This window comes from Eupeodes corollae, chromosome 3 (assembly GCF_945859685.1).
Source record: "Eupeodes corollae chromosome 3, idEupCoro1.1, whole genome shotgun sequence".
NCBI lineage: Eukaryota > Metazoa > Arthropoda > Insecta > Diptera > Syrphidae > Eupeodes > Eupeodes corollae.
In genome coordinates, this window is record NC_079149.1 from 132,014,652 (window position 1) to 132,041,591 (window position 26,940).

General features: G+C 35.0%; 2 protein-coding genes across 4 annotated transcripts in view; both read left to right on the forward strand.

Moving 5' to 3' along the window:
* The window catches only part of LOC129949570 (protein mothers against dpp), a 32,984-nt gene extending 10,663 nt beyond the window's left edge, over positions 1-22,321 (forward strand). Inside the window, exons 1-3 of one of the 3 annotated variants that reach the window (XM_056061117.1) lie at positions 455-563; positions 18,458-18,771; positions 18,850-22,321. In XM_056061117.1, coding sequence (XP_055917092.1) covers positions 18,502-18,771; positions 18,850-19,953 — 1,374 coding nt within the window. In that variant the 5' untranslated portion in view covers positions 455-563; positions 18,458-18,501 and the 3' untranslated portion in view covers positions 19,954-22,321. Of the gene's footprint in view, positions 1-454; positions 564-10,100; positions 10,540-18,457; positions 18,772-18,849 lie in introns of those variants that run through there. The other 2 variants (XM_056061115.1, XM_056061116.1) reach the window with 2 other exon arrangements.
* Positions 22,322-25,859: 3,538 nt separating this feature from the next.
* LOC129950351 (NADH dehydrogenase [ubiquinone] 1 subunit C2) lies at positions 25,860-26,631 on the forward strand. Its single transcript, XM_056062262.1, has 3 exons — positions 25,860-26,093; positions 26,222-26,365; positions 26,435-26,631. Exons 1-3 carry the CDS (start codon positions 25,946-25,948, stop codon positions 26,482-26,484), a joined length of 342 nt encoding a protein of 113 aa, XP_055918237.1. The 5' UTR covers positions 25,860-25,945; the 3' UTR covers positions 26,485-26,631.
* Positions 26,632-26,940: the final 309 nt, after the last annotated feature.

Sequence of the window (26,940 nt, forward strand, 5' to 3'; positions counted from 1 at the left end):
ACTTTATTGAAGGAAGATTTTGGTGAGTTAATTATCTCGCGTCGTGGGCCTGTGGCGTGACCTCAAAAATCCTGCAATTTAACACTGCTGGGCTATTATTCTATCTATTTTTGTGGAGTTTTGTGAACTATCTTGCCTACGCCTTCGATAAGCCCGAGACGATTGACGCATTGGAAAAAACATTGTTCGGCGCGTTATTGGTGACATACGGGCCCTAAGTGTCCTCATACGACAAAAAGTGGTCGAAAATTGGGAATCTCGGCTGAAATTTATTCAAGCCAGTTATGACAATCCTTTATACTTATAAAAGAGTTGAGTTCTTCATTAAATTATATTCGTTTTATTTCTTCTTGAAAACCACTCTTCTAAAAACACACCCTTTACTTAATGTTTGTTATTTTTGTGTTCTCAAATTAAAATATTAAAAATGCAAAATATTTATTACATTTTCTTTATCTCACTTAGGCTTTTCAACAAAATTTCATTGATTTGAATTTTATTCTAAATAAAATTTTACTAAATCTAAAAAAAGAGTAAAAAAAATCTGCACAATGAGTCTTTTGGTAAGTTATCTGAGTTAAGTGTGTTGTTGGTTGGTTTTGCCCTTAACTTGTTCGCCTCTTTTCCCCCTTCACCCCACCCACTTAAACATTCTTATTCGATTCGCATGCGCTTTGAAGAAAGCAAACAGAAAAAAAATGTATTTCCTTCTGTAATTAACATTTGGTTAGGTCGGGTCGTCGCAAACTAAACTCAACTCTCATTGGCAAGGGCAATTCGCTTGCAATAAATAATTATCTCAATTATATTGTTCTTCGTCATACCATACTATGATTTCGTGTTTATTACCCTTTTTTGCAATTTAGCCACAAACAAAAAAAGAAAAGAAATTTGATTTTAATTGAAATTGCATGTAAACAAATAAAACACATAAAATTCTATGTATGTACATTTAATGAAAGCATATTCATTTATAAAATAGTCGCTGAAATGAAACGCACCCCTTGGGGCCGCATTACCAGGACCACCACCACCATCACTACCACCACCTGGCACTGACAAGTAGTTTAATGCGTTTTGCAAAAAGTGTCACTGTTCATATACAACATAATATTGGCAGGTTTGAGTTTTAAGGTCGATCGCGTAGGTTTCTAAATAAATTGAAATTTTATTCTGAAATACGCAACGCCGCCGCCTCAGTGTGTCTTTTGTTGTTGCTGGGGTGCTGAAGTGCTGGGGTTCTATTTGCGCTACTCACTGCTTAGCTCAGTCACGGACATAGTCCGGTATAATATTAGCAGAAAAAAAATTACTGATACGTCACACGTCAGCAGAAAGCATTTAATTATGCTCATGGCATCCCAACCAGAATATTGCAGTAGCGGCAGCAGCACAGCCATAACAACCGATGAATACTTAGTGAACAAAAAATATAATAATAATAATAATTTTCACCCTCCTCGTCCCCGTCTATTGGTCCCCTTCTCCGGCACCACGCACCGGTGAGAGTGTTGTTAGATGCATGAGTCTGTATCTATATTATAGACTGTATAATTCTATGTGGAGTGTCCAGTCCATCTGTGGGGACTCCTACTGTGCCTTTGATTTACAACACGTTTTATGGCATTCAATTTGCAATGTTTTATTATCGTTAGATTGATTGCACCGATTATATTGGTGTGTTTTTGTGTTTCTTTATGTATATTATTTTTAAATTAATTTATACCAAACAAAGGGTGCTGATATATTGTCATTAACAGGGTTGGGGGAATAAAAATGCAATTATTGTAATTCATCAAATTATACAGGTTTTTTTTGTTTTGTTTCTTATCTAAACAAAAAATGAGTAATTGCTTTGAGCATAAAATTGGAAATTGTCAAAAAAAAAAACAACAAGATCTTCATCAAATATTCTTAATTAATAGAAACATAAACTCAACAGCAATTTTTTGAAAGTGTAAAGTGGAACATGACCTTAGAGAAATATTGAAGGTACCCTTCATTTAATCGGTTTCTTTTTAAGAGGTAAATAACAATTTATTTAGTAGCTGGCCTAAATGTCGAGTTCTTCAATGAATCTGTTGATAATTTAGTTAGGAGCATGCACGAACTTATTTGTAAAATATGGTTGGAAAAAAGCATGTCCGATGAATTTAACCTCAGTATTGTTTGCTTGGTGCTGAAAAAAGGAGGTCCTCTAAACTTCACCAACTATAGAACAATCAGCCTCCTTACAAAGTCTTCTCTTCCATAAAATGTGAACGTCTAAACACCATCGATAACCTGATAGATCATTATTAGTGTGGATTTAGACCAGGAAATTCCACAGTTGATTAAACATTTAAATTACGACATATCCTGGAAAAAAAAACCCAAGAATATCAAATTGACACCCACCATCTTTTCATTGGTTTCAAGTCCGGATATGATAGCATCAACAGGGGTGAACTGCATATACCCTTGTCTAGTTTTGGCATCCTTGCGCAACTCGTTCGTTTGTACAGGATGACAATGGAGAATTCACGCAAACAACTAAACCAGGGCCGGATGTAGAGGTCCATATGCCTCGCCACAAATTATTTTAACACATACATAAACGGAAAAAAAAAAATCGCCGAAAAATCGTTGATGATTTCGTTTAAATTCAGTTGTCAGAGTAAATCGCTTTCAATGCTCAGCTTCGATAGAGGTTTTTGTCCCATCGTGGTTCGAAGCCTATTTTTTATAATTTTCATTTTGAAAATGAGACCTCTCTAGTGCAGTTTGCTACTTTCAAAATCAAATACATTCTTAATGCAATTACAAGGTTTGGGTATGTAGCTCTGAAGTTTTGATTTTCGAGAATTTGGTAGTAAAATGGTTCCGGCGATTGATCTGTTCCATAGTCCTTTTTCTTTTTGTATGAGTCAATCAAAGACACAAATTGAACCAACTCATTACCAAGACTAGGCTCTAAATGATCCGGATACACTTTCATCAATGCCCCTGCTGCAGCGTGAAAATTTTCAGCATCAGCATTAAGACGGATACTTTTATTTTTCCTTGGGTAAAAGATTTGCGTCTTGTGCTTTCCCGTAGTCGGATTCAACCTCATATATCTCGTTCTGTTCTGTAGTGGACGCATTGCCGATTCAAGAATCATTTTCAGGTCTTGCAACGTCTTGTTTGTAGCGTTGAATCGCCTCAAGAGATCGTTCCACAAATGTTGCAAGCGAAGCGGTTTCGAGACCACTCATCTTCTGTAGAAGGTGGGTTGCTTCAGAGGAATGAAGCTTTGCTTTTTATTTGAAGATAATATGCTGGTTAGATCTTTTTCGATTTCCGAATAGCCGTTGACTAAGGGTTTCGCAGTTTCAGCTCGACAAGGCCAACAACCGTCGCTGACCTTTTTGAGCCATTAAGCGATTGGGGTATACCCTCAATATGGGTATTGAATTGCAAGTGCTTCTTATCAGGGCCATTTAAGAGTTTTATATTTCACTGATTGCCTGATTGGAGTGAACAAATGTAGATCAATGATTTCTGTTATTTAAGATTAATATAAATAAATAATCATGTATCTACAAAGTACTGTAGGCTGTAGGTAAAGGGAAAAGAGCAAAAACAAATATGCATATCAAAGGAAATGGTGTTTACTAGTTGGAATTTGAATCAAAAATTTTCCGAAGTCTCTATTTGGGGGCCCCGGGGTTTCTGCTCCGGTTGTCCTCCCCTCAGTCCGGCCTTGAACTTAACCCAAAATTTTTATATTGCGCTGTAATGTCATGAGACAGAAGCATTTTATCTATATGGGCTCTGCTTTGAGTGTAGAAAACAACACCAGTGCACTGCTGAGATCAAACAAAGAATTATTTTTGCTAAACGACGTTTCTTTGGACTAAGAAAGCAACTGATATACGGTTCAGAACTGTGAGCTTATGACAAAAGCGGATGAACGCACCTGGTGTGGTTTATATCTACGGTCCTGTAGGAGTGAAGGAAAAGATGGAACGATCTGTACAGCGACGTAGACATGAAACTGTGGTTTCAACAAGACGGGCGGAAAACCTTGTGTTACAATTGATTTATTGAACGAAACTTTTGGTTACTACATAGTTTCGGACCCGTGAATTGGCCTCCAAGATCGTGCGATTTAACGCCGCTTGACTCTTTTCAGTGGGCATATGTGAAGGAAATTATGTTTTTATATATATATTGTACCTCTTTAAAAACATCCTTCATAAACTCAAAAATCTCAAAGAGTAAACATTAAATGTCTTCTTCATTTATACAAATGTACAAAAAAAATCCATTTAGGAAAATTTAAACGTGGATCGTAAGGCCTAAGATTTTCCATTTACCGATTTCTTGTTCTCCTGAAATGATCAAATTTCTTTGCATGTTCAATTTTTCTCTCCGTAATCTCCGCACTTAACTAAAGTCACCCGTAACTCAAAATACTAGAGTTCTTAAGCCATAAATACAGAAATGGTTCTGAATCCGAGTTCACTAACATTTCTAGTGCAAGCTAAAAATCAAAGTCAATGTCAAGATGTTGCAAAGACTCACTCCTGTGATGCGAATTGTATTTCTAGCCTTTGAAAATCAAAGGCAAACGGTCGTTAGTTATTTTTATAATTAAAAACAATCTTAGACGCCCGTCTGTTATTTTTCGTCTCATTGTTGTTGTTTTTTTGTTAAATTTAATGGCGCTTCATCACCCTTACACTTCACGCAAATCCCAAATAGCTAGCCCGTAGTCTCGTCATCCTGGAAACAAAAGCCTTTTGCAAGATCATAAAAATCTCAAACGCTTGACTAAGAATTACATAGTTTCTTAATGATGATGATGCCGCGTCAGTGCACTCTTCATACCACACCACACTTCACACCGGCGCAAAAAGTATTCACTCATCTCATCAGTCGCACGATGACACCACATATCAAAGTTCAACAGGCAACTTGCACACGCTGCTTCTAGCTGTTAGCTGTTAGTTGGTGGCTGCTGGCTATAGTGCTAGTAGTGGGCCTTAAAAAGCAACCGACTTATGATAGGCGTCCGGTCAGGTACAACGTCACACACCCCGTCTACCCTGATTGTCGTCGTCGTCATTAAATCCTAAACCATACACCGTAGAGTAGAGTGTGTAGCAGATGCATAAAGTCACACGTTTCACAAGCGGACGACAACAAGCGCAACAACGCGATAAGACGCGACCCAATAGGAATATAAACAACCAGGCGCGGTGGCATGGCATGGTATGGCATGGCAATGCAATTCAATGCTTAGCAAAAGCAAAAAAAAAAACAACACTGAAATCAAGCGTATAGAAAAATTGAAAATGAAGAAAACGATATAAAGAAAAATTCGCAGCAACTTTGGAAGAAAGGAGCGAAGAATCAATGTCCATATAAAATAAACGCTGCGCTGCTGCACAGAAACAGAAACAGTACCCAACTGAAGCGAACCAAACAGAAAAATGCATGTGGAACAGGGGCGCCTTCCTTGAGACCATTGTGGAACACGTTTCTAAGAATCAAACACCGCGCGCAGCATTAACCATTCGGGATAGATATGTGAGAAAGCCTGGATGACTGGATGAGGACGACACGCCGTAAATGAAACGCTGTTAGCGTCATATAATTACTGCAACAAAAACTAACAACAAAAACAATGCACAGAAGGGAAAAGCAGGGTTGGATGAAAATACTAAAAAAAAAAACGAAACAAAACAGAAGAACTTAGGCTCCAGGTAAGGAGCACGAGGCATAATCAGGTTTGTTTTTTCATACTCTACGACTACTTGACTATTTTCAAGGCATTACTGGGAATGGATACTTATGATGAGGACTTCTCTATCGCGCGTAATATACGTTTTATGATTACGATAATGTTTGTTATGATATCAATATATGTGGTTATTGTTACTACAAGTAGGTACTTACTTGTTGTCCAAGCTTTGCAGTGGGTGGAATAATAATATTTTTCGCAGGTGGACACCGCTTTGGTTATGTACCAGAGAGTAAATATTGTATTTAAAAATAAATATGTACACGCAAGACTTGGCCATTAAGCTTCTTGTTAAATGCGCGTGGGAATTGTGGTGGCTTGCATTAGTTAAAGCAGGTCACATTACGCCTTTCCAAAAAAATCTTTGTTCTTCGGGACGGATAGTAATAATGGTCTTTGTTTGGTTTTGTTGTCCGTGGTCCACACAGAATAAGCGTTTTGCAAAGATCACTTACCTCGAAGAAAAAGTGTCACCCATAATCGCATATTGTAAACTTAAAGGGGTCTACAGATTGGGCCAATGTGACTTTTTTTTTGTGAATATTAACCCACTCTTCCTCTCTCTCTGGAGCGGTTCGTTCAACGTGCATCTAGTCGCTAGTGGGTTTTGAAAAGGCGAACGATTTATGAGGACCTGGTGAAATTTTTAGTTTGCAATTTATGCGTTCCAGATTTTTTTAGTGTTAAAGTTCATAGATTGTATTTTATTTTGTTTGTGTCTAATGTCTGTATTTTCCATTTACGGGAAAAGAAAAAACATCATTTAGGGAGCGTCAACTAAAAGCACTTATTTTGTTGACACTACACTATAGGCTTTTGTCTTGATGTTTTGAGATCATAAAGTTAGATTTGGTGCGTCAATCTTTGTGTTTACCTGATGGATTGGTTAGATAGATAGACCCTAAGATTATAGTGCGGTATCGTTTCATTATAATGCAATCTTTGTTGTCTTGTGTTTGGGATCCAAATGCATAGTTTTAAACCGTGCGTTTTGGTTTGGGATTAAATTGAGTTGTGTCACAAGATAATAATTTGTGTACCTAAGTTAAAGGAGACAATAAATTGGTGCACAGTTAGGTACTTGGTACTTTCGTTTAAACTGTGCCTGCCGCCTACGCCTGTCTGGATTGTGGTTTGCGACCTCTGATTTTTGTTGTTGGTTAAAAAGATAAAAATTAATAAAATTGTAAAGCAAACTTAGGTATCCATAAAATGATCCGAATAAATTAAAAAGTAAAACTTTCATAATTGCTTAATTATTTTTACTATTCTTGTACCAACAGATTTCTGTCTACGGCGCTTGATCAAGAAACAATAGATGCTCTTAAATTATAAATAAAGTGTCTTGACGGTTTGTAAAGACCTACGTGACCTACTACAACTCCCATCCAAATTGCGAGTGATGAAGAACCAATTTGGCTGAACCCAAACCTCAATTTTTAGAAGCAATTTTTCAAAAGTTACTCGGAGGATTTATTAAATTAGATGGCGCTATAGTTCTATCTGACAAAGTCGTCCACGAATCTCTTGAAAGACAGAAACGAATAGAAGAGGTATGAATAAGTACATGTACATATGCTGTACATTTTTGAGGCTATGTTTTCTTTTCTTCCGAGCTAATTTGGGTGGATTTTAAATTTTCTAGAAATCTCAAAGGGTCAGTCGAGATATTTCATGATTAAAGTCTTTCGAATCATTTTGATTTTAAATAATTTGAAATCCAAGAATGTAGTTTAAAATTACTGAACAGTCCTATTACAAGGTTCACATAGGGTCGGCGAGTTATTTGACTCATTAGTGTGTGGCTGTCTCAGATCAGAGTTATGTTAAGTTAGATTGAAGCTAATTGTCGTTCCATTTTGATACTACATGAATTTTGAGTCTTTCTTCTAAGATCAATAAATCAATTCCAGTTTGTTGCGAAGCTTAAGACTATTTCACTATTTCTAGGGCTTGATCCGTTCAAGCACATAGAAGGTAAGCAGTTGTTTTCTTCTCTTCTTCATCCTTATATAGCTTCTTGAGAAGTCAGGTGGCGTGATTCCCTATTAATCATTGTTATGAGTTTATGACTCCAATTACCGCGCTTATGTGTAATCTGCTTGAAAGTATCATTTATTATTTACATTCAGCGATTTCGTACTGTTGTACCATTTTTGGGAAGTCCATCAGTTTTAGAATATCCTGAAATTAAATGGTGAATATTGAACTGCTGTGCCATCTCCATATGAGTAATGAATGGTTTGAGAGTTTGTGCTAGACATTTAATAGCAGTTTGACTATCTGAAAAAATCCGAATAAAAGAATTTGATATCACAGTTTCTTACAGCCAGGACAAGACTTCGTTTAATGTCGAGAGTTCTGCCTGAACACTACAATGATCATGGAGACAGAAAGGGAGGTTTAGTTTAAGCAATTTTATGTAAACGCCTTCACTAACCCTATCATTAAAAAGTTCAACATTTACTGACTCGAACGCTTTATTATAACTCCAAATGGTTTAACAAGTATGGAATGCTCCTAAATCCATGTGATGTCAAAACGGACCAACTATCTTATACCTTGTCCTGCCGAAAAGACCTTGGGGTATACTTTTTTGTATCGAACTGTAGTTGGGAGATGGTGTCGTCGGTGTGCTTTGGAAATAATTGTAAAACTTAAAAAATATGAATTGCCCAATTTTGTTGTGATTTTTCCATTTTGTTGAAGCTCTGAGCCGAATAGCAGTGCTTGCAGGCATTTCTTTACTAAATAAATCTAGGGGTTTCAAATATAGTAGGGTGTCCACTGCTGTAAGTTGGGGTCGTAAAAATTGATCTTCTTTTGCATAGGCAAGTTAAACGTTGGAATGTGTCGCTCTATCACATTAAAGAAGAATTGGTCTGTTTCCCAAAAAAGTCTTCAGCTCAAATAATTGATTTGTATGCACCTCCTATTCCCCTTCTTGATCGCTAAGCATTATGAGTAATAATACAAACTTATACATGGTACAAATTTAATCAGCTTTAAGGTACAAAAGCTACTCAATTACTTCCCCCCAATTACAATTATTGTTGTAAACTACTCGCCCTCATAAATTACTGATTTATTTTTTCAAACCAAACAAAAACAATGAAGGCGTGGTTTTCATGTAACAAGAAGTTGGTCTTATGTGCCTTAAACTTAAATAAGCATAAAATTACTCATGAATTCTTGAAAAGGTTGCATGCACTTGTTAAGTTGCAATGATCACGTGGCCTTTAACCAAAAGATTAGCACAAGATTTGATTTAAAGGGTATTTTACTTTGATCTATTTCCTTTGTCCTCCAAACCTATAAGTTGTGTTATGAATGGTCTGAAAGCGTATTTCACTAATTGTATGTATATTTCGAAAAAGCATATTTTCCCCTTTTAGGCAACTCGACTGATTTTTGTTTATATTCAACTCATAAGTGATTTCTATTTACTTTTTTCGCAAACAACAACAGAAAGAAAATTGTTTGTTTTGTTTTTCTAATCGCGTTTGGTGTTTAGTTAATTCACCCTTGCTTCTTAGTAAGTGTATATAAGTCCATTGGTGGCTCCGCTGTCCGTTGGCAGTTGGCCGGTAAAAGGAAGTATTAAACAAAATAACCAAACAAACAAACATAAAACACCTAAAACATAATCGTTTATAGAGTCGAATGTGCCCAAAGTCAAAGTGTGCACAATTAATGGCAGCAGCTAATAAAATCGTGATCCTTAATCGATTAGAGCACTTGTACGTGTTGTTGACATGAAAATTACGCTGAAAACGTTAATCCGTTGTGCGCTCTGTTAAAAGTCACTTGCTATAAAGCAGGGTGCCACACTGCCAGGTTATGTAGTTGCAACTGCCACTGCCACTACCACTGCCTCTGCCTCTCAATCATCACCACCACTGACTCCATACCGCCTCTATCACCACCTTCACCTCCACCTACTTATTTTCCTTCTCTCTTAAAAATGCCGCTACCGCTGCAGCCGACACTGCTTCTCTGCTGCCAGAGTCAGAGCCAGAGCCAGGCCACCATCCGTTGTGAAGTCGACAATCGTCAAAGAGTATTCACTTCGCTAGTATAATGCATACTGTATGTTTATGAATCGTTATGGAGCTAGAGAAGTCTATGTAAGGCGTATGGAGCCATTTTACCTCTCAAAACCAAACGAATGCACAACAGAGAAAAAACACAACAACGAGATTTTGTATTATTGTCGTGGTGTTTTGCTACTCCCATTCTATACACAATTTCAAGTTAAGTCAAGTCACCGTCCGTCGTCGTCTTTGAGTTAAGTTGAGTTGAGGCCTTTTAGGTTTCACCGCACGCACAACATTCGCATTCGCATTTGATGAACTCCTGTGAGCGCACGGACGGAACGGAACGGAGTAAACCTAAACGTCATATTGTCCGCGCGGTGTCTTCCTATAAGTCGTCTTCAAACATATCGGTCTTCGTCTAGTTGGCGCGATACGATACAATATAAGATACGATACGATACCAGAGTAGTATTTAGTTGTTTGTGGGGTTGTTGGAACTCCATTGTCAGTGAACGTGAGCGATTATTGTTGTGATTTTTATGATTCCTATAGCACATAGCATAGGTGGGTGGTCAGTCGCATCAGCTTTAGCTTCAGCAGCTTGAGTTTCAGCTTCAGCCAAGAGAGTGTCAGTTTACTACTGATTGTTATTAAAGGAGTATTTACACTTGCCTTGCCTTGTGTTGCATGGCAAAAAAAAAACAAGACGCTCCTTTAAAACTTAAGTTATGTGTATGTTTTTATTTTACTTTTTAAATAATTTTTTAAAATTTCCTTTTACTCGGAATTTGTGTTCAATTTTTTTCTATTCTTATTAATTCCTGAGCATTTTGTCGTGTTCGATGAGTCAAGATTTTATTTTACGGAAATGTTTACTTTTTGTTGTTTTTTTTTTTGGTGTTGTGTGTATTGTTGCAAAATGCAACAACATTGTCCCATAAAAATATGACTGTTTGTTTGTTGTTTGCGCGATTGGCGATTCCTAGTAAATAATAAACAAAACTGTTCAAAACGAGTGACAGAAATTGTGTGCTCAGATAGATGGAGCATTGTGAGAGGAGAAGTTCAATTATTGTGGACACAATGCCCACGTTCAGCTTATTCAGTCAGTGTTGTTATGTTAATGTTATGGAAGTAGTTGGCGAATACAATTCTTTGAACAAAATTTAAACAAATAAACATACATTTATTTAAAAAAGGGGGGAACAATAAAATTGTTATGATTTTTTGAATCATTTGATTTATATTTCTTTTCCGTGTTGAAACGCCTACCATTTATATTATGGAAATATGTTGTATTTATTTTATATAGAGCCAAATGCAACTCTTAATTAGTAATCGAGAACTTATTAATTAATTTTTATTTTTTGGCTTGAAATATTAATTTATTGAATATTCCCATTGTTTTGAAGACTTTTGTCTCCAGAACTTCAAAAACAATCAATTGGAAAACAATGTTTCAGTGAATGTAATAACCTTCTCAAACTTGAAACTGGTCGGATTTTTAAAAATATTTCTGTAAGCCAGATTTAAATTTGTCATGTTCTTATAATTCTAGACTCTAATTTACACTTTTAATAAAATTACTAAAATATCGACTAAATCATAAAAGCAAAGCATTTCAAGACATGAAAACTAAATTCATTGGAAGTAATAAAAAAATTGTTTCAGTTAGCTCAGTTAAAGTGTAACTTAATCCAGTTTCCCAAAAACAGTGGCCTGCCACCACTTGTTTAAATTCTAAGCTGATAAAATTAAGAACAGAACGAAAGAATTGCGTTTGCTCTGTCTCCAATCAACTTCTCTGTTTATGTTGATTTCTTTAATGAATTTAAGTATCTTTCTAATTTGTTATACGCTAGTTATGTTACTTAAATGGGCAGGGCACTTCTTTGAAAGAGAATCCTAAAAAATTTTGGAAACTTGTAAACTTAAAGAACAAATCAGATGGCTTTCCAGTTAACTTCACATACAAGAAACTTTTGATAGACAAAACTGTTGAAATCTGTAACTCTTTTGCAACGCAATTTCAGTGAGTCATTTGTTAATAGACTTGAAGAAGTTGACGAAGTATATTTTCATAATCTTCACTCCTTTTCGCAAACTAAATGTAGTCACATCCCTGTGCTAGAGAGTACGATCCTTGATCTTTTATCTTCGTTGAATGATGACTGCTCGGCCTTGCCCGATGGTATTCCCCCGATAGTACTAAAAAAGTATAGTAATGCTTTCGTTGAACCCCTAACGTTCTTATTCAAACTTTCTCTAAAAACAGGCAAATTACCCAGTATATGGAAGAAGTCATTTCTAACACCTATTTTGAAGAAAGGAAACAAGGCGTATATAACAAACGTCAGGCCCATTGCAAAGCGTTCTTGCATTCCTAAATTGTTTGAACAAGTTGTTTGTGAAAGTGTAGCATTTTTTAGTAAAAATCTCATTTGCGAACAGCAACATGGTTTTGTGAACAGCAACAAGATCAACCGTTACTAATCTCCTCACATTCTCAAACGCTTTTTTCAAACGCTTTAGAACAAGGTTATGAAGTTGACTGTGTATACACTGACATTTTTAAAGCTTTTGATCAACTTAGCCACGGAATTATTTTATTTGAACTAAAAGCTCTTGGTTTTCCATCATTTTTCTTAGATTGGATCATACCTTGAAAACAGATCATATGAGGTAAAATTTAGAAATTGTCTTTCAGAACCTTTTGTTGCTCAAACTGGTGTTCTCCAGGGAAGCCAATTTGGCCCTTTTCTGTTCATCCTGTCTATTGACGATGTTTCGTCATATCTACGCTCAAGTGAAGTTCTCATTTTTGTTGATGGCATGAAAATTTATAAGATTATAAAGTCTACCCATGATCGTATCCTTTTTTACAAGCCGACATTGTTAGTTTCACATTTTGGTCGGGGAAAATAGCCTTGCCCTCAACTCTTTAAAATGCCAGACGATAACTTTTACTAAAAAACGAATCCTTAGTGTATTTGATTATTGTATATCACAGCAAAAACTGTCGCGTCTCCACATTTAAAGATTTAGGTGTTTATTTCTGTTCCAACTTAGAGTTTACAAATCACATTAATTTCATTGTCAATATGAAATGTTCTATGCTTGGTTTTATAAAGCGCTGGGCAAAGGAGTTCAATGATCCCTTTGTTACTCTTTCTTTGTATAATTGCCATGTTCGTCCTCATCTTAAATATGCATCGCAAGTTTGGACTCCTTATTACGAAATTTATAGAAAACGTATTGAATCAATTCAGCATAATTTCATTCGCTTTGCCCTAAAGGGTCTTCCTTGGGAAGATCCTTATGATCTGCCTCATATGAACATCGTATTCTGCTTCTTCAAATGCAATCTCTTCATCAAAGGCGTGTTAATAATAACTTAGTATTTTTTATCAACTCATTAAACTGGTGAAATTGATGCACCTTATTTGCTATCATGTGTACATTTGAATTCCCGTGGTGGAACTCATCATTATTGTATTATTATCTTACTAACAACTAACACATGCACTTATGATGGGCCTCTGATCGTAGTTTGAAGCTTGCTATAAGCTAACTACTTTCTGAAATTCTGAAGTGTAAAAAAAACATTAATAAGCCCAAATTTTGATTCAAATCGACAAAAACTTTTCTTCGATATTTATTCATTTTTTTCATAAGCTTGAGGATTTAACATAAAAATACCAGATCGAAATAAATTTGGAACTGACATTCTATTAATATGATCTGGTAGATAATTTCATGGCATTTATTTTTAAATATGATTTCCGGATAGTGTGCATTTGATCAGTCCAATTTTTTACTACTTTTTCCAATTATTACTTTGACCGTATGGCTTAAATTATGTCTTGAATATTGTCATGCAATGCTTCAAGAGTTGTCGGTTTGTCTTCAAACATTAATGACTTAACATAGTCCCATGCAAAGTAATCGAGAGGAGTTAATTTAAATTAGCGAGGGGATCAGTTAACAGGACCACTTTGGACTAAATCGAGTCGCACCGTCTTATAAGAACCAAATGTCATTGATATTTAGTTAATTAATTTGTATTTTTGTTCAAAAATCGACCACCCATTGCGATTATGTGAGCAGCGTGTAAAATGACGACTTAATCGCAAGTCGGTTGTACTAATCGATAGTCCGTTGGACTGTCATGCCAAAGGTATTGGGTTCGATCCCTGCCTATGCCATCTAAAGTAATTCATGTAAGTTGTAATTCACTAGGCCCCAGTTCTCAACGGACTGTTGCGCGAACTTATTTATTTATTGGCTGTTCTTTATTGGTTTAAGAATTATCTACCTTACCTTGCTGATCAGAGATCTTAACACAGTTTGACATTCTTAACTGTCGAACTTTAGACAACAACTTCTCAGGCAGCTAAAAAAACGCCCTTTAGTTATGATTGTTTCCAACAAATATTTTTTTTGATTTTTGAATAGATAATGTTAATATCACGATCATGAAGCACACGGTGAAGAATTTTAGCCAAATGCTAAAAAGTCAAGACGTTTAAGTATCTCCGACGATTCGAGAAACCTTTGACCCCTTCTGTAATTTACCAAACCTTTATTCGTCTAAAGGTTTAGTAAAAAAACTCTCATATATGGACAAGAAGTTTAAGTCTTTTGGACAGAATGCAGAAAATTGGATTTGAAAATGATAGCGATAGAACTATAACCACCGATATTTGTATAATCAATGTTTAATCAAAATAGCCTGTTGCATTCTGCTGCAATACTTAAACTTCTAAGATAACAATTCAGTGTACCCTTGAGCTCAATATCGGACATACTGTCGAGTATAGGGATTCTTTTTTCATCCGCGCGTCGAGAAAAAAAAAAACAAAACACCAAGTAAATGATAGTAATTATACTCGATTTTCGTTGACTTAGAACTGCCCTCATGTCAAGCTGCCTCTACCAGCACTTGACTTTAAAGTCATAGTAAACTTGTATTCAAAATAATATATAATTTCGACTAGAGCTAGTGGTTAGACAAAAAGGACAAACATACAGATAAGGACATTAAAATAGAAACATCAAACAGAGTTTTAAAAATTCAATTTTTTATTGACTTAAAAAGATTTTTTTTTTTCAAGTTCTGTCTTCATTTTCTTATTTTTTTTCTTTCAAGCTAAAATTACCCATTTTTTGTAGTAAAATTATAACGTAAAATATTTTAAATTCATAATGGTAAAAAAAGGAACAAATTTCGTGGACATTAAAATAGATACAAAGATTAAAAAAAAATAAATTAAATGCAAAGGATTTGGATTTAAAAATTGTTTTAATATTTAGTAGCCTGGCCTTAGCTTTAATTACAGTGTGACATCTGTTGAACATTGAGTCAAAAAATCGGGGGCGACAGATGTCAATTGAAATATTGTACCACTCCTATTGAACCATCCTCCGCACATTTTAAATCTCCCTCAAAATTGTCTATGGGATCTTAGTCAGGCAATTAGGATGGCCACTCCAATACGCTGACTTTTTGGTCCTTAAAATACTTTTAAGCAGATTTGGATGTGTGCTAAAAGTCGTTTTCCTGCTGTAGAACACATTTAAGAGGCAGGTTCTCGTCCGTACAAGGCAGCATCGTATCCTTCATGATATTCACCTTCACACTTTGATCCATTTTACCCCCAATAAAATGTATTGGTCCAACGCCGTAACATGAAAATTAATTTCACCACCATTCATTCATTAATGGCACCACCATTCATGCCCGTTTTCTGAATGTATTTGGTTTGAACGGTTTGTCATCGTTGTTTCGTTCTTCCACAAAACATTCCTCCACTTTTTGATCCTTCTAGCCCACCTTAATCCAAAAATGATCGTTGAAGAATTTAAACCGCGTTGTTATATTTTGTTTTCCTTAGAAAGGTCACCTCTTCTTCCGATCCTCTCTTCGGGTTGTTTGCTTCGTTTTCCCCTCTGTTTTTTGGCTCGCAGCGGTCAACTTAAGAGATCTGCTCATTATTCTCGCTATTTCCCTCAAAGAACCACCAACAAAATAAAACCCGTATTCTTTTGCATAAGAAAGTCTAACTTTTTTTTTGATAACGGTTAAAACTTTTTCTAATACCTGTTGTTGTTTTAATTTGGTTTTACTCTTAGAAACTGTCTCTTTACTTATTTTAATGTCCATGTCTGTATATCCAAGAAAATATTTATAGAAATTTTGTTCTGTTTTCCAAAATAGTATTTTCTTTATATTCAACACTTCACGTCATTTGAGGTATGACATTGGGCCTGTGAATTATGTTCCCCTGGAAAAATTGTATTACCTCAAATATTTTTCTGTAACCGGGCATAAATTTGGATCGAACAAAAATCCAATGTAATTGAATCCAAGTTTCGCAATTAATACCGAGGGAAACTTTTAAGCATCATCATAACCTTACCAGTATTCAAGATAGAAAAACATTTTTTCAATTTTAACCGGTAAAAAATTCCAATGGGAGGATGATCTATCCTGCAGTCTTCTACCATAAGTTGTGCCATTAAGGACTTTTCGGGCGAGTTCTTCTTCACTGTTTTCAATATCAGCAATATTAAATATCCTTTTAAAACAGTTGACCATTTAATTCCCTAATCCCCTCCAACCTCGATTTTATAATCAGATCACACTTTTTGAATTTGAGGTCAATTAATAGTCCAAATAAGTTTAAAATTTAAATTCTTTTTTATTTACAAAATTTGGAGGGGTAAACATATTTTGGAAATGATTGATATCAGGAAACTAGATAAAAAACAGATTTTTCAACCATGTGTTTAACTTCTTTCTCCTAAAACGTATACTAAATTTGTACTTGAAATATTTTAAAACATTTTGCTTAATTTGTATGTGCGTGATTGGATATTTACCAAAAATGCAAATTTTCCTATAAATTAAGAAACAATATGATTAGTTTTTGATTTGTTTGTCTGCGTTCGCCTTGCAATCAATCATTAAAACAAAAACAAATGCCAGCAAAGCCTTATTGATATTTTAGTAGGGTGCAGTTTATTCAATAATACAACAGATATATATTTTCTGGGTTAATACTTCCATCAATAATAAAATTGTATACAAATGATTTTGAATCATTTAAACTACCAACAGCATATCACTGATTTAAAGAAGGATAAAAGATAATAATGTCAATAGGAAAACTAAATAACAAAACTCTAACTCAAGGGGATTGAAAAATTGAAAGCACTAATAACTTACTGATCACTTATCTCACATAACCAATGAAAATGTTCTTCGATAGAAGGACCTCAACGCAACGCCACCACTCAAATGTTCCACCGTCATCCTATCGGTAAGACTGTTTGTGGCGCAGCTTTTAATAATATAATTATTCTATCACAACGTGCTACAAAACTCTTAAGTACCTATGTACATGCATATGACATGGCCACGCCAGCCCAGGCCTCTCGTGAAGCCTTTTCATTTCAAAAATCACAAATTCACCTACTCCTACTGCCACTGCCGATTGCCATAGCCACTTAATGTATGCAACAACTCAAAACAACCACGCCACAAGCTGCAACAACAGCAGTGGCACCAGCAGCAGCAGCACCAAGCACTAGCACCAGTGCTAACAATTTGAAAGTTATGCTGAGTTTCTGCGCGGTGAGTTGTTAATTTGATGATTTATTGCGTGCAAATTATCTTGTGCGCTGTCCGCTGCTAAATAGAGGAGGCAGGGGGGGGGCAGGAGTCAGACACACAGACCTATAACCACTGTCCTGGCTATAAGGAGGTGATTTAATAAGTGAGTTATGCCATTTAAATCTAGTGTCGAACATGCGTTTGAACATGAAAATTAGTACCTCACATAAAACTACATGTAGATAGATTGACCGATCGTTCTGCTCTGACAATTTAGATATTTTTCTTCAATCAATTTGACGAAAATTGCATATGTACGACGACGAGAATAGAGAGAAAAGAAATTAATGATTTATTGAAATAAATGTAATAATTTAAATTGATATGGAGATATACAGTATCTGACCTTCGATCAAATCAAAATTCCATCACCATCACCACCACCACCACCGCAAGTCTCTACCTAAGACCTATGGCTAAGCTAATGGAAGAAAAGGTGGAGCTTTGCTGGATTAATGCCAGTACGTAGGCGGATCTACCATTAAACCGTCGAGTCGCCATCATACATTTTGTTTACTACTTAGTTTTTTTTTTTTTTCTTCAATCTTGTTTCAAATTAATCATGACACCCTTAATCCTCGCAAGTCTTACTCTTGTTCGTGATAATAGTCTTATGATCATGTACCTGTTTGTATCAATTAAGTAAGCTCATTTGTTGGTTTTGTGTTTCATTTAATTGTTGTTGAAAAATATTGCCACAAGCTCAGACCAATAACTCAGCTTTTTAAATTGATTAATAAATAATAAACAAACTAGTTGAATGAATAACAATGTTGTAATCCATGGATATAATTAATTATTGTAGAATATGTATTTTTTGTTTAACTTGCATCAGAAACTTTATTGTTGCCTGAAAAATGCTCCATCAATGATAATCAAGTCCTTCCAAGATTTTCGAGTGTCATTTTTATGTATCCCTACAAAAAATCCTTAAACTTTTGAATTTATGTTTTTCCTTTATTCTTATTATCACAGACTATCCAAGCTTTCCCGGTTATCGGGTGAGTACCACACACAGAATGGACACCGATGATGTTGAATCAACTACAAGCAGTGCAATGTCAACTCTTGGAACATTGTTTTCATTCACCAGTCCAGCCGTTAAAAAACTTCTCGGCTGGAAACAAGGTGATGAGGAGGAAAAGTGGGCAGAGAAAGCAGTAGACAGTTTAGTTAAAAAACTAAAAAAGCGCAAAGGTGCAATAGAAGAATTGGAACGGGCCCTATCCTGCCCTGGACAGCCATCAAAATGTGTGACTATACCTAGATCATTGGACGGACGTTTACAAGTAATTAAAAAAACAAACAAACAAAAAACAAGGAATAGATATTTTAAATTGATTCGATTTTATTGTTTTTTTTTATAGGTGTCCCATAGAAAAGGTCTACCACATGTGATCTACTGCCGTGTCTGGCGTTGGCCAGATTTGCAAAGCCATCATGAGCTGAAACCCCTCGAAATTTGTCAGTTTCCATTTAGTGCTAAACAAAAAGAGGTTTGCATTAATCCCTACCATTACAAACGCGTTGAAAGTCCTGTCCTGCCACCGGTCTTAGTTCCGAGGCATTCAGAATTTGCACCCGGCCATTCGATGTTGCAATTCAATCAGATGAGCGAACCCACAATGCCTCACAACGTAAGTTACTCCACAGCGGGCTTTAACTCGCATCTAAGTCCGAACAGTCCGCCAATGACATCCGTGGGCAGTCCCGGCTCTGTGAGTTCGAATCCGACTAGCCCATATGGCAGCCTAGCCGAGACCCCACCACCAGCATACAGTCCTTCGGAAGATGGCAACTCAAATAATCCAAATGACGGCGGGCAGATGATAGACGCTCAGATGGGTGATGTGGCCCAAGTAAGCTACTCAGAGCCTGCATTTTGGGCAAGTATCGCGTATTACGAGTTAAATTGTCGTGTCGGCGAAGTATTCCACTGCAACAGCAACTCTGTGGTTGTGGATGGCTTCACGAATCCCTCCAACAATTCAGATCGCTTTTGCCTGGGCCAGCTGAGTAACGTCAATCGTAATAGTACCATCGAAAACACCCGCCGACACATAGGCAAGGGCGTGCATCTGTACTACGTTACCGGGGAGGTTTATGCCGAGTGTCTGTCGGACTCGGCCATATTTGTCCAATCGCGCAACTGCAATCACCATCATGGTTTCCATCCGAGCACGGTGTGCAAAATTCCACCCGGCTGCTCTCTCAAGATCTTCAATAATCAGGAATTCGCTCAGCTCCTCTCACAATCAGTGAACCACGGCTTCGAGGCTGTCTACGAGCTCACGAAGATGTGCACAATCCGAATGAGTTTTGTGAAGGGCTGGGGTGCCGAATACCATCGACAGGACGTCACTTCCACACCGTGTTGGATTGAAATTCATCTGCATGGACCACTGCAGTGGCTCGATAAGGTTTTGACGCAAATGGGCTCCCCGCATAATGCCATTAGCTCGGTATCCTAAAAAAAGGAAAAACCGTAACGAAGGCGGGAGTTTATTTATTACAATAATAATTTTTTTTCATATAAAACAGATATCAATTATATCGTATTTTTTACTACAAATCTATTTCTAAGACACTCCCAAAGAACGAAGCGACTAGATTTGCAGCTAGAGTGACGCCAACAATTTTCTGTCTAGAGATTTTATTTTGTTTTCTTTGCTTTGCGGCAGATCACACCACAATGTATTTATATTCTAAACTAAAATTTAAAATGTGAATGAAACACATCAAGCTCAGGAAAGCTCGATGAAAAGGCAAGCATTCGTGTGGAAGGGACCTCATATCCATCTCCTGGCAAAAAAATAAAAACAAACAAAAATCAAACGTAAGAAGAAAGTTTTGGTTTGGTGTCGCAATTATAAAATTAAATCGCCCTAATTTTTGGGAGGGTCCTTAGATACTCTTTTATATTATTTACTTATCATAGTTTTGTTTCAAATTATTTACAAAAATATATACATACATTATACAAAAGAAAAAACCATATAAAACAAAAAATCAAAAACAAAATAAAACAAAACTTTCAACAAATTGAACTGATGTGAACATTTGATCTTCTTTCCGTTTTATTTTTTATTATTGATATAAAATAATTTTATTATAAATGTTATTTTTAGTTATATAGCATCGCGGTGTGTTCTTTATTAAAAAAAAATAAAATAAATATATACATATTAAAATTAAGTTTTATATTTAAAAAGAAACAAAAATAAGAAAATTTAATTTGAATAATGTTGCCATATATTTTTTATTTTTTTTTTGTTTGTTTTGTTTTTTTAATTAATTTTTCTTTTTATATAAAAAGTTTAATCGTTTTGAAATAAACTTTTATGGCAATACTCTACACACACACACAAAACGAACTAATAAGACACACACACACAGCTAGTGATCTAGAATGTAAACATTCATCGAGTATAATATTATGTTAAAAGTTTAATTTTTTATTTGTTTAGTTTGAAGAAAATAAACAACTTTTACTATAAATATAAATTTCGATTGAAAAAAAAACAATTATTTTCTTTAAGGAATTTTTAATATTTTCTCTTTTTTAATCGTTTAAATAAAAATAAATATATATATTTACATATTTTGCATAATGTTTTAAGAATTAGGAATTTAATTCAAAGAAAGAAACAAAATATACATAGGTTTTAAGCATCTTATATGAATATTGAAAAACATAAAGAATAGTGTCCAAGAAAATTGTTTATGTAAACAAAAAGATATGAAAGAAAAAGAAAAACAAAAAAAAAATATTTCGTCTAAAGCTTTTTTATTTGTTTGATTTTTATTTTGTTGTTAAATGCTTGCAGTGTTGTTTTCTGATTTTTCTTTAACTTTTGGTAAGCTTTTTATTTGTTGTTTTGTTAATTTTCAATTCGCATGATTTTTGTGTAAGGACGAAGGACAATGACCGTATAATGGTTTGTTTTTGTTCTATAACGACGTCTTTTTGCCTGGAAAAGTCATATTTTGTATGATTTAATTAAACGCTTTCTTTTTGAAGCACAGCTTAAAACTATTCTCGACTAATTGAACGCATTTTTGCCCTGAATACAGTTGCCTTTACTTAGCTCAGAAAGTCGTTACACATATTTTGTGGATGCAAGTCCAAGCTATTATAAATGTTCCTTAAAAGACGTTAGTTGGAGTGTTAATATTCCGGGAGCTTTATTTTATTTTTTTATTTTAACTGTGAACAAAACTTTTTTGGAAGCATCTACTATCTTATTATCAATTTTATGTTGTGCTAATAAATAAATTTGAAACAAATTTTAAAAGTTCGTATTGCATGTTTTTAATTTGTTTCATTTAGTTACATGCCAAATTGACTTTTTGCCTTAAGAAAACGCCTAAAACTAAACGCCTAAAATTTTACTGCTTCGAAAATAAAATGCCTTAAAGTATACAACAAAGTTTCCTTAAACTGTTGAAATAAATGATTGCCTTAAAAAGTAAAACAAGAAAATTTAAATTTTGCTCATAATTTTTTAAGTGGGCGCCATAATGAAAAACTATTTTATGATTTGCAGCTTTTTTATGTAGAGTTAAAAATTATAAGAAAAATAAAAACACTTCTGATTTCTATGGAAGTGTTTATCCTTCTTTAATTGGAGGTGAATGAATATATTTTCAACTTAAAGACAAAATAAAATGACAAATTTAAATAAATTACAAAAAAGATTTAAATAAAATTATGTACAAATCAAATTTTTTGGAAAATAAAAAAGAAGAAAAAACAAAGTTTAAAAATGTAAAATGTGTGTAGAATAGTTAAATGTTTATTTATGGAATAAGAAATAAAATATTTTTTTCTTTTTGTGAGATTTTGAGTTTTATTTTGGAGATCGAGCTCATTCTCCTCAGAAACATGATTAGTTATCAGCGGTTTTCATAATTGAAATCAATCGTTGCAATTTTTTCAAAGCTTTGTTATACCAATCATTTAAATTTTCATGGAATAAAATTGTATTAAAATCCACCTGAATTCGTTAACGAAAGAAATCTGTTAGTGGAATTGTAGCATCAAATTGAAAAATGGAAACGTTTCGCTTTATTTTTTTTGCCAGACATATTCAGAAAAACGAGTTTTCAAAAGTTTTCAATGATTCCCAAACGATAAGAACATAATTTGCATGTTGAATAAAAATAAAGCATTAAAACATCCACTCAAACATTTTTGCAGATAGATTTCAATGACAGCTATAACTTGTCTAAGAGTGTTTATGCTTACTTGCTTAAGGTGAAATTACAGTCCTGTGTGAACTAGGGCTTAACCCAACAACCTTTTCCATCTAGTTTGGTCCCTAGGTATATGTCTCCAGTTTCACGCTCCAAGTTGTGAGAGGTCACTTTCCACTTGTGCTCGCCACCTGATCCGCGGTCTTCCTCTGCTGCGCTGTTCTGTGGGTGTGGATTCGGAGACTTTTCGGGCCGGAGCATGGGTTTCCATGCGCTCTACGTGACCCAGCCATATTAGTCGTTGGACTTTTACCCTTCTGGATAAGTCTACGTCGAAGCAGGACAGTTCAACTCCGCCGGTTTACCTCTGCCAGTTTACCACCGCCAGTTTACCTCTGCCAGTTTACCTCCGCCGGTTTACCTCTGCCAGTTTACCTCTGGACAGTTTACCACCGCCAGTTTACCTCCGGACGGTTTACCTCCAGAGCAGATAAGGTAATTTATTATTTTCAAAACTAGCAACGAATTGAAAACTTTTGGCATTTAGTTTTGTGTTGTTCTTTATTTGTATTACTTATGAAATGAATTATGACACTTCCACAACACCATAACGTTTTTTTTCTAAAGCAAAATATTCATTTGATATTTAAGTAAGTTTTTGTGTTTTTTTTTTGAATATTTAGCAGAATTCAATCTTTTTAATCAAACAAAGCTCAAATTTCTCTTTCTTCAATAGACAAAACGAGAAATTGACCATAAAAACATTTATGAGTAACATTTTTTAAAAATAAATAAGCTCACGGCCGAATAACACTATAAAATAAAACACTAAGAAGCAGAAATATCGGCCTTTGCATTTATTAAGAAGCACCCTGTGAGCAAAATAAGCCACATTTCAAACTACCTTACCTGCTCTGGAGGTAAACCGTCCAGGGGTAAACCGGCGGTGGTAAACTGTCCAGAGGTAAACTGGCAGAGGTAAACCGGCGGAGGTAAACTGGCGGAGGTAAACTGGCAGAGGTAAACCGGCGGAGGTAAACAGTCATGTACCGAGCATGTACTTTGTTTTGCCCTCATTAACCGTTAAACCCATTTTTGCCGCCTTTGCCTGAATACTCACAAAAGCCCCATTGACATCACTCTGAGTTCTTCCGATTATGTCAATGTCCTCAGCATATGTTAGTAATTGGACCGACTTTTGAAAAATAGTGCCTCGAGTGTTGACGTGTAAGCTCTGCACTATTCTTTCAAGTATATGGTAAAAAAAAATTCGAATGACCTTGTCTAAAACCTTTTTTGAAATGGAAAGGTTCTTTTAAGTTGTTTCCAGCCTTTATGGAGCAGCGTGAATTCTCCATGGTCATCCTGCACAATCGGACGAGTTTGGCAGGGATGTCAAATCTAGACATGGCTCTATACAGCTCGTCCCTGTAGATGCTGTCATATACGGCCTTGAAATCTATGAAAAGATGGTGAGTGTCGATTTAGTATTCTTGGGTTTTTTTCCGGGATCTGCCGTAATGTGAATATTTTATCGACTGTGGACTTTCCTGGTCTAAAACCACACTGGTAAGGACCTATGAGGTTATTGACCATGTGCTTTAGACGTTCAAATATTACGGCAGAGAAGATTTTATAGGCGATGTTAAGAAGACTGATTCCACTATAGTTAGTGCAGTTAGAGGGTCTCCTATTTTTAGGATCAGGCAAACAATACTGAGGTTCCATTCATCGGACATGCTTTCTTCCGACCATATCTTACAAATAAGTTGGTGCATGCTACTAACCAAGTGTTTATGCAGCGTTGTTAATTTCCACTCCCATTAGCCCAAAAAAGCCCATACCAATTGACAGTTTATTTCTACAGGCATAAAGGAAACAATATTTTTTTCTAAGCATTAAGTCGCCCTGTGTTCGAATCTCGAGTTACAATTTATTTGTCATATCAGAATTTTTAAAAAGGTTCTTTTAAAATTTTAAAGAAACTCAAAAACGGTGTTTTTAAGGCTAATGTTAAACCCAAAATAGTTCTTAACAATAAATTGTTTGTATGATTAATTTGCAAAGTACGAATCCTTGTCTTTTAGATACAGTTTGAATTTTAGTGTCTCAAGTACTTTCTAAAAATTCTCATTAGTTATGAGTCTCCATTAACTCTTTAATAAGTCTTAAGAAACCTTGAATTTAATAGTTTCATGGTTTTGAAAAAAAAATGTATGGTTGATTTTTAGTGCTGATTTCGAATTCCAAATTATACCAATTTTGACAATTATTTTCTGTGGCAATAAATTTGTATATATTTATCCAGTTTATTCCGAAGCGGGACAGTTCACCTCCGCCGGTTTACCTCTTCCAGTTCACCTCCGCCAGTTTACCTCTGCCAGTTTACCTCCACCGGTTTACCTCTGCCAGTTTACCACCGCCGGTTTACCTCCGCCAGTTTACCTCTGGACAGTTTACCACCGCCGGTTTACCTCTGGACGGTTTACCTCCAGAGCATTTAAGGTAGTTTATTATTTTCAAAACTACCTTCTAATTGAAAACTTTTGACATTAAGTGTTGTGTTGTTCTTTATTTTTATTCTTTATGAAATGAATTATGACACTTCTCAACGTTTTTTTTTATAAAGCAAAATATTCATTTGATATTTAAGTAAGTTTTTGTGTTTTTTTGTTTTAAAATAATGTATGTTTGTTATTTTTGCCAATTGACTGCTATCTTAGGTGTAGAAACTATGTATTTATAAACGCAATATCAAATATCTTACATAAAAAAAAAATCATTAATTTAAACAGCTTAAAGTCAAAAGTCTCACTGTTTTAAGAAATCTACTTAATTTTAATATTTCCCTTTACATCAATTTAAAAAAATCAAAAATACATTCGTCAAATAGACAATTCAGATTAAGTTAAATTGGAGTAAAAACTTTGAAAAATGATGTATGACTTTATTTTAAAGGTAAAAGTTAAATCATATTCATTACTTTTTTTAATTTATTTGTTTAAGGTTGCATTTTCATTAATAAATCCGACTTTGTTCAAAAGAAAAACCACTGAATACTTAGAGCATTAAATATCTACCCATGTAATCTCTTTATTAAGTCCATTGTGAATACAACTTTTTTCTTTCTTTTTTTGACATTTCCCACCTGACATTTGAATCTGTCAAAAATACTTCTGTCATTAGTGTCATTCAAGAAAATCGTATCCAAGTTCAGAAATCAGAATATTTTTCTCCGTCTGCCTTCACGAAACAACTGCCTGAAAAATGGTTACTGCACTGGAACTCCTTGAAAACCGTGGCGATCGGCAGCCCACGATTATGAACACGCTTTTCAATCCACTTGCTTCTGCATTAGCTGGATGTGGTCTTGCCATGTTTATAAATTTCGCTTACAGGAGGCCAGTATGGTCGGGTAAGTCTACTACATAGACATGACGTAACAACGTTGGTTTGGATCTAACCTTTAGTTAATTCAATTATTTGTTGTTTATGTCGGTCTCTGGAGATGCAAATAAAATCTTCTACTATTTAAAATTATAGGAATCCAAAAGCACATCGCATTCACAGCGATAGGAGGCGGTCTGGGTTTGTATTTAGATAAGAAACGTAATGAACATCTTGCTGACCGTGATGCTGTACTTCGTCACTACATCATGCTGCATCCTGAAGATTTCCCAATGCCAGGTTGGAAAACAATACAAGAATGTAATGTTCTTATTTAATAATTATGATTTTCTTATTTCCATTGCTTAGAACGCAAGAAGTATGCTGATGTTTTGGAAGTGTGGCAACCAATTCGTTAATTAGGAGACTTTTCCTATGCAAACAAAATAACAACAACTAAATTGAACAGCAATGATTACTGCTGGTCATATAATGTAAATGTAGAATGGCGTTTAGCGGCTTTTTAATCAAGCTAATAAAGAATAAAATATGAGATATTTTAAAAATATTTTTTAAATAACAAATGAAAGAAGAAAAGAAAAAGAATTTGTTGTGGAACCTGGATTGTTTCAGGACGAGAAAGCAGTCCGATATATTCCAATTGGATTTTTTTCAAGAACAAGCTCTTTTAACTTTAAACAGGTACCTGCACAGTTCCTTATTATAAACGCTTTGGGATTCGAAAAATGCCATATTTTCCTTTTGAAGATAACTTAAAAATGGAATTGGAGAATTTCTAAATTATTAGCTTAGTATTGAGTGATTGGTTCATAATAAGGGGTTCATTTTTTTCGAGAATCGTTGAGCACTAAGAA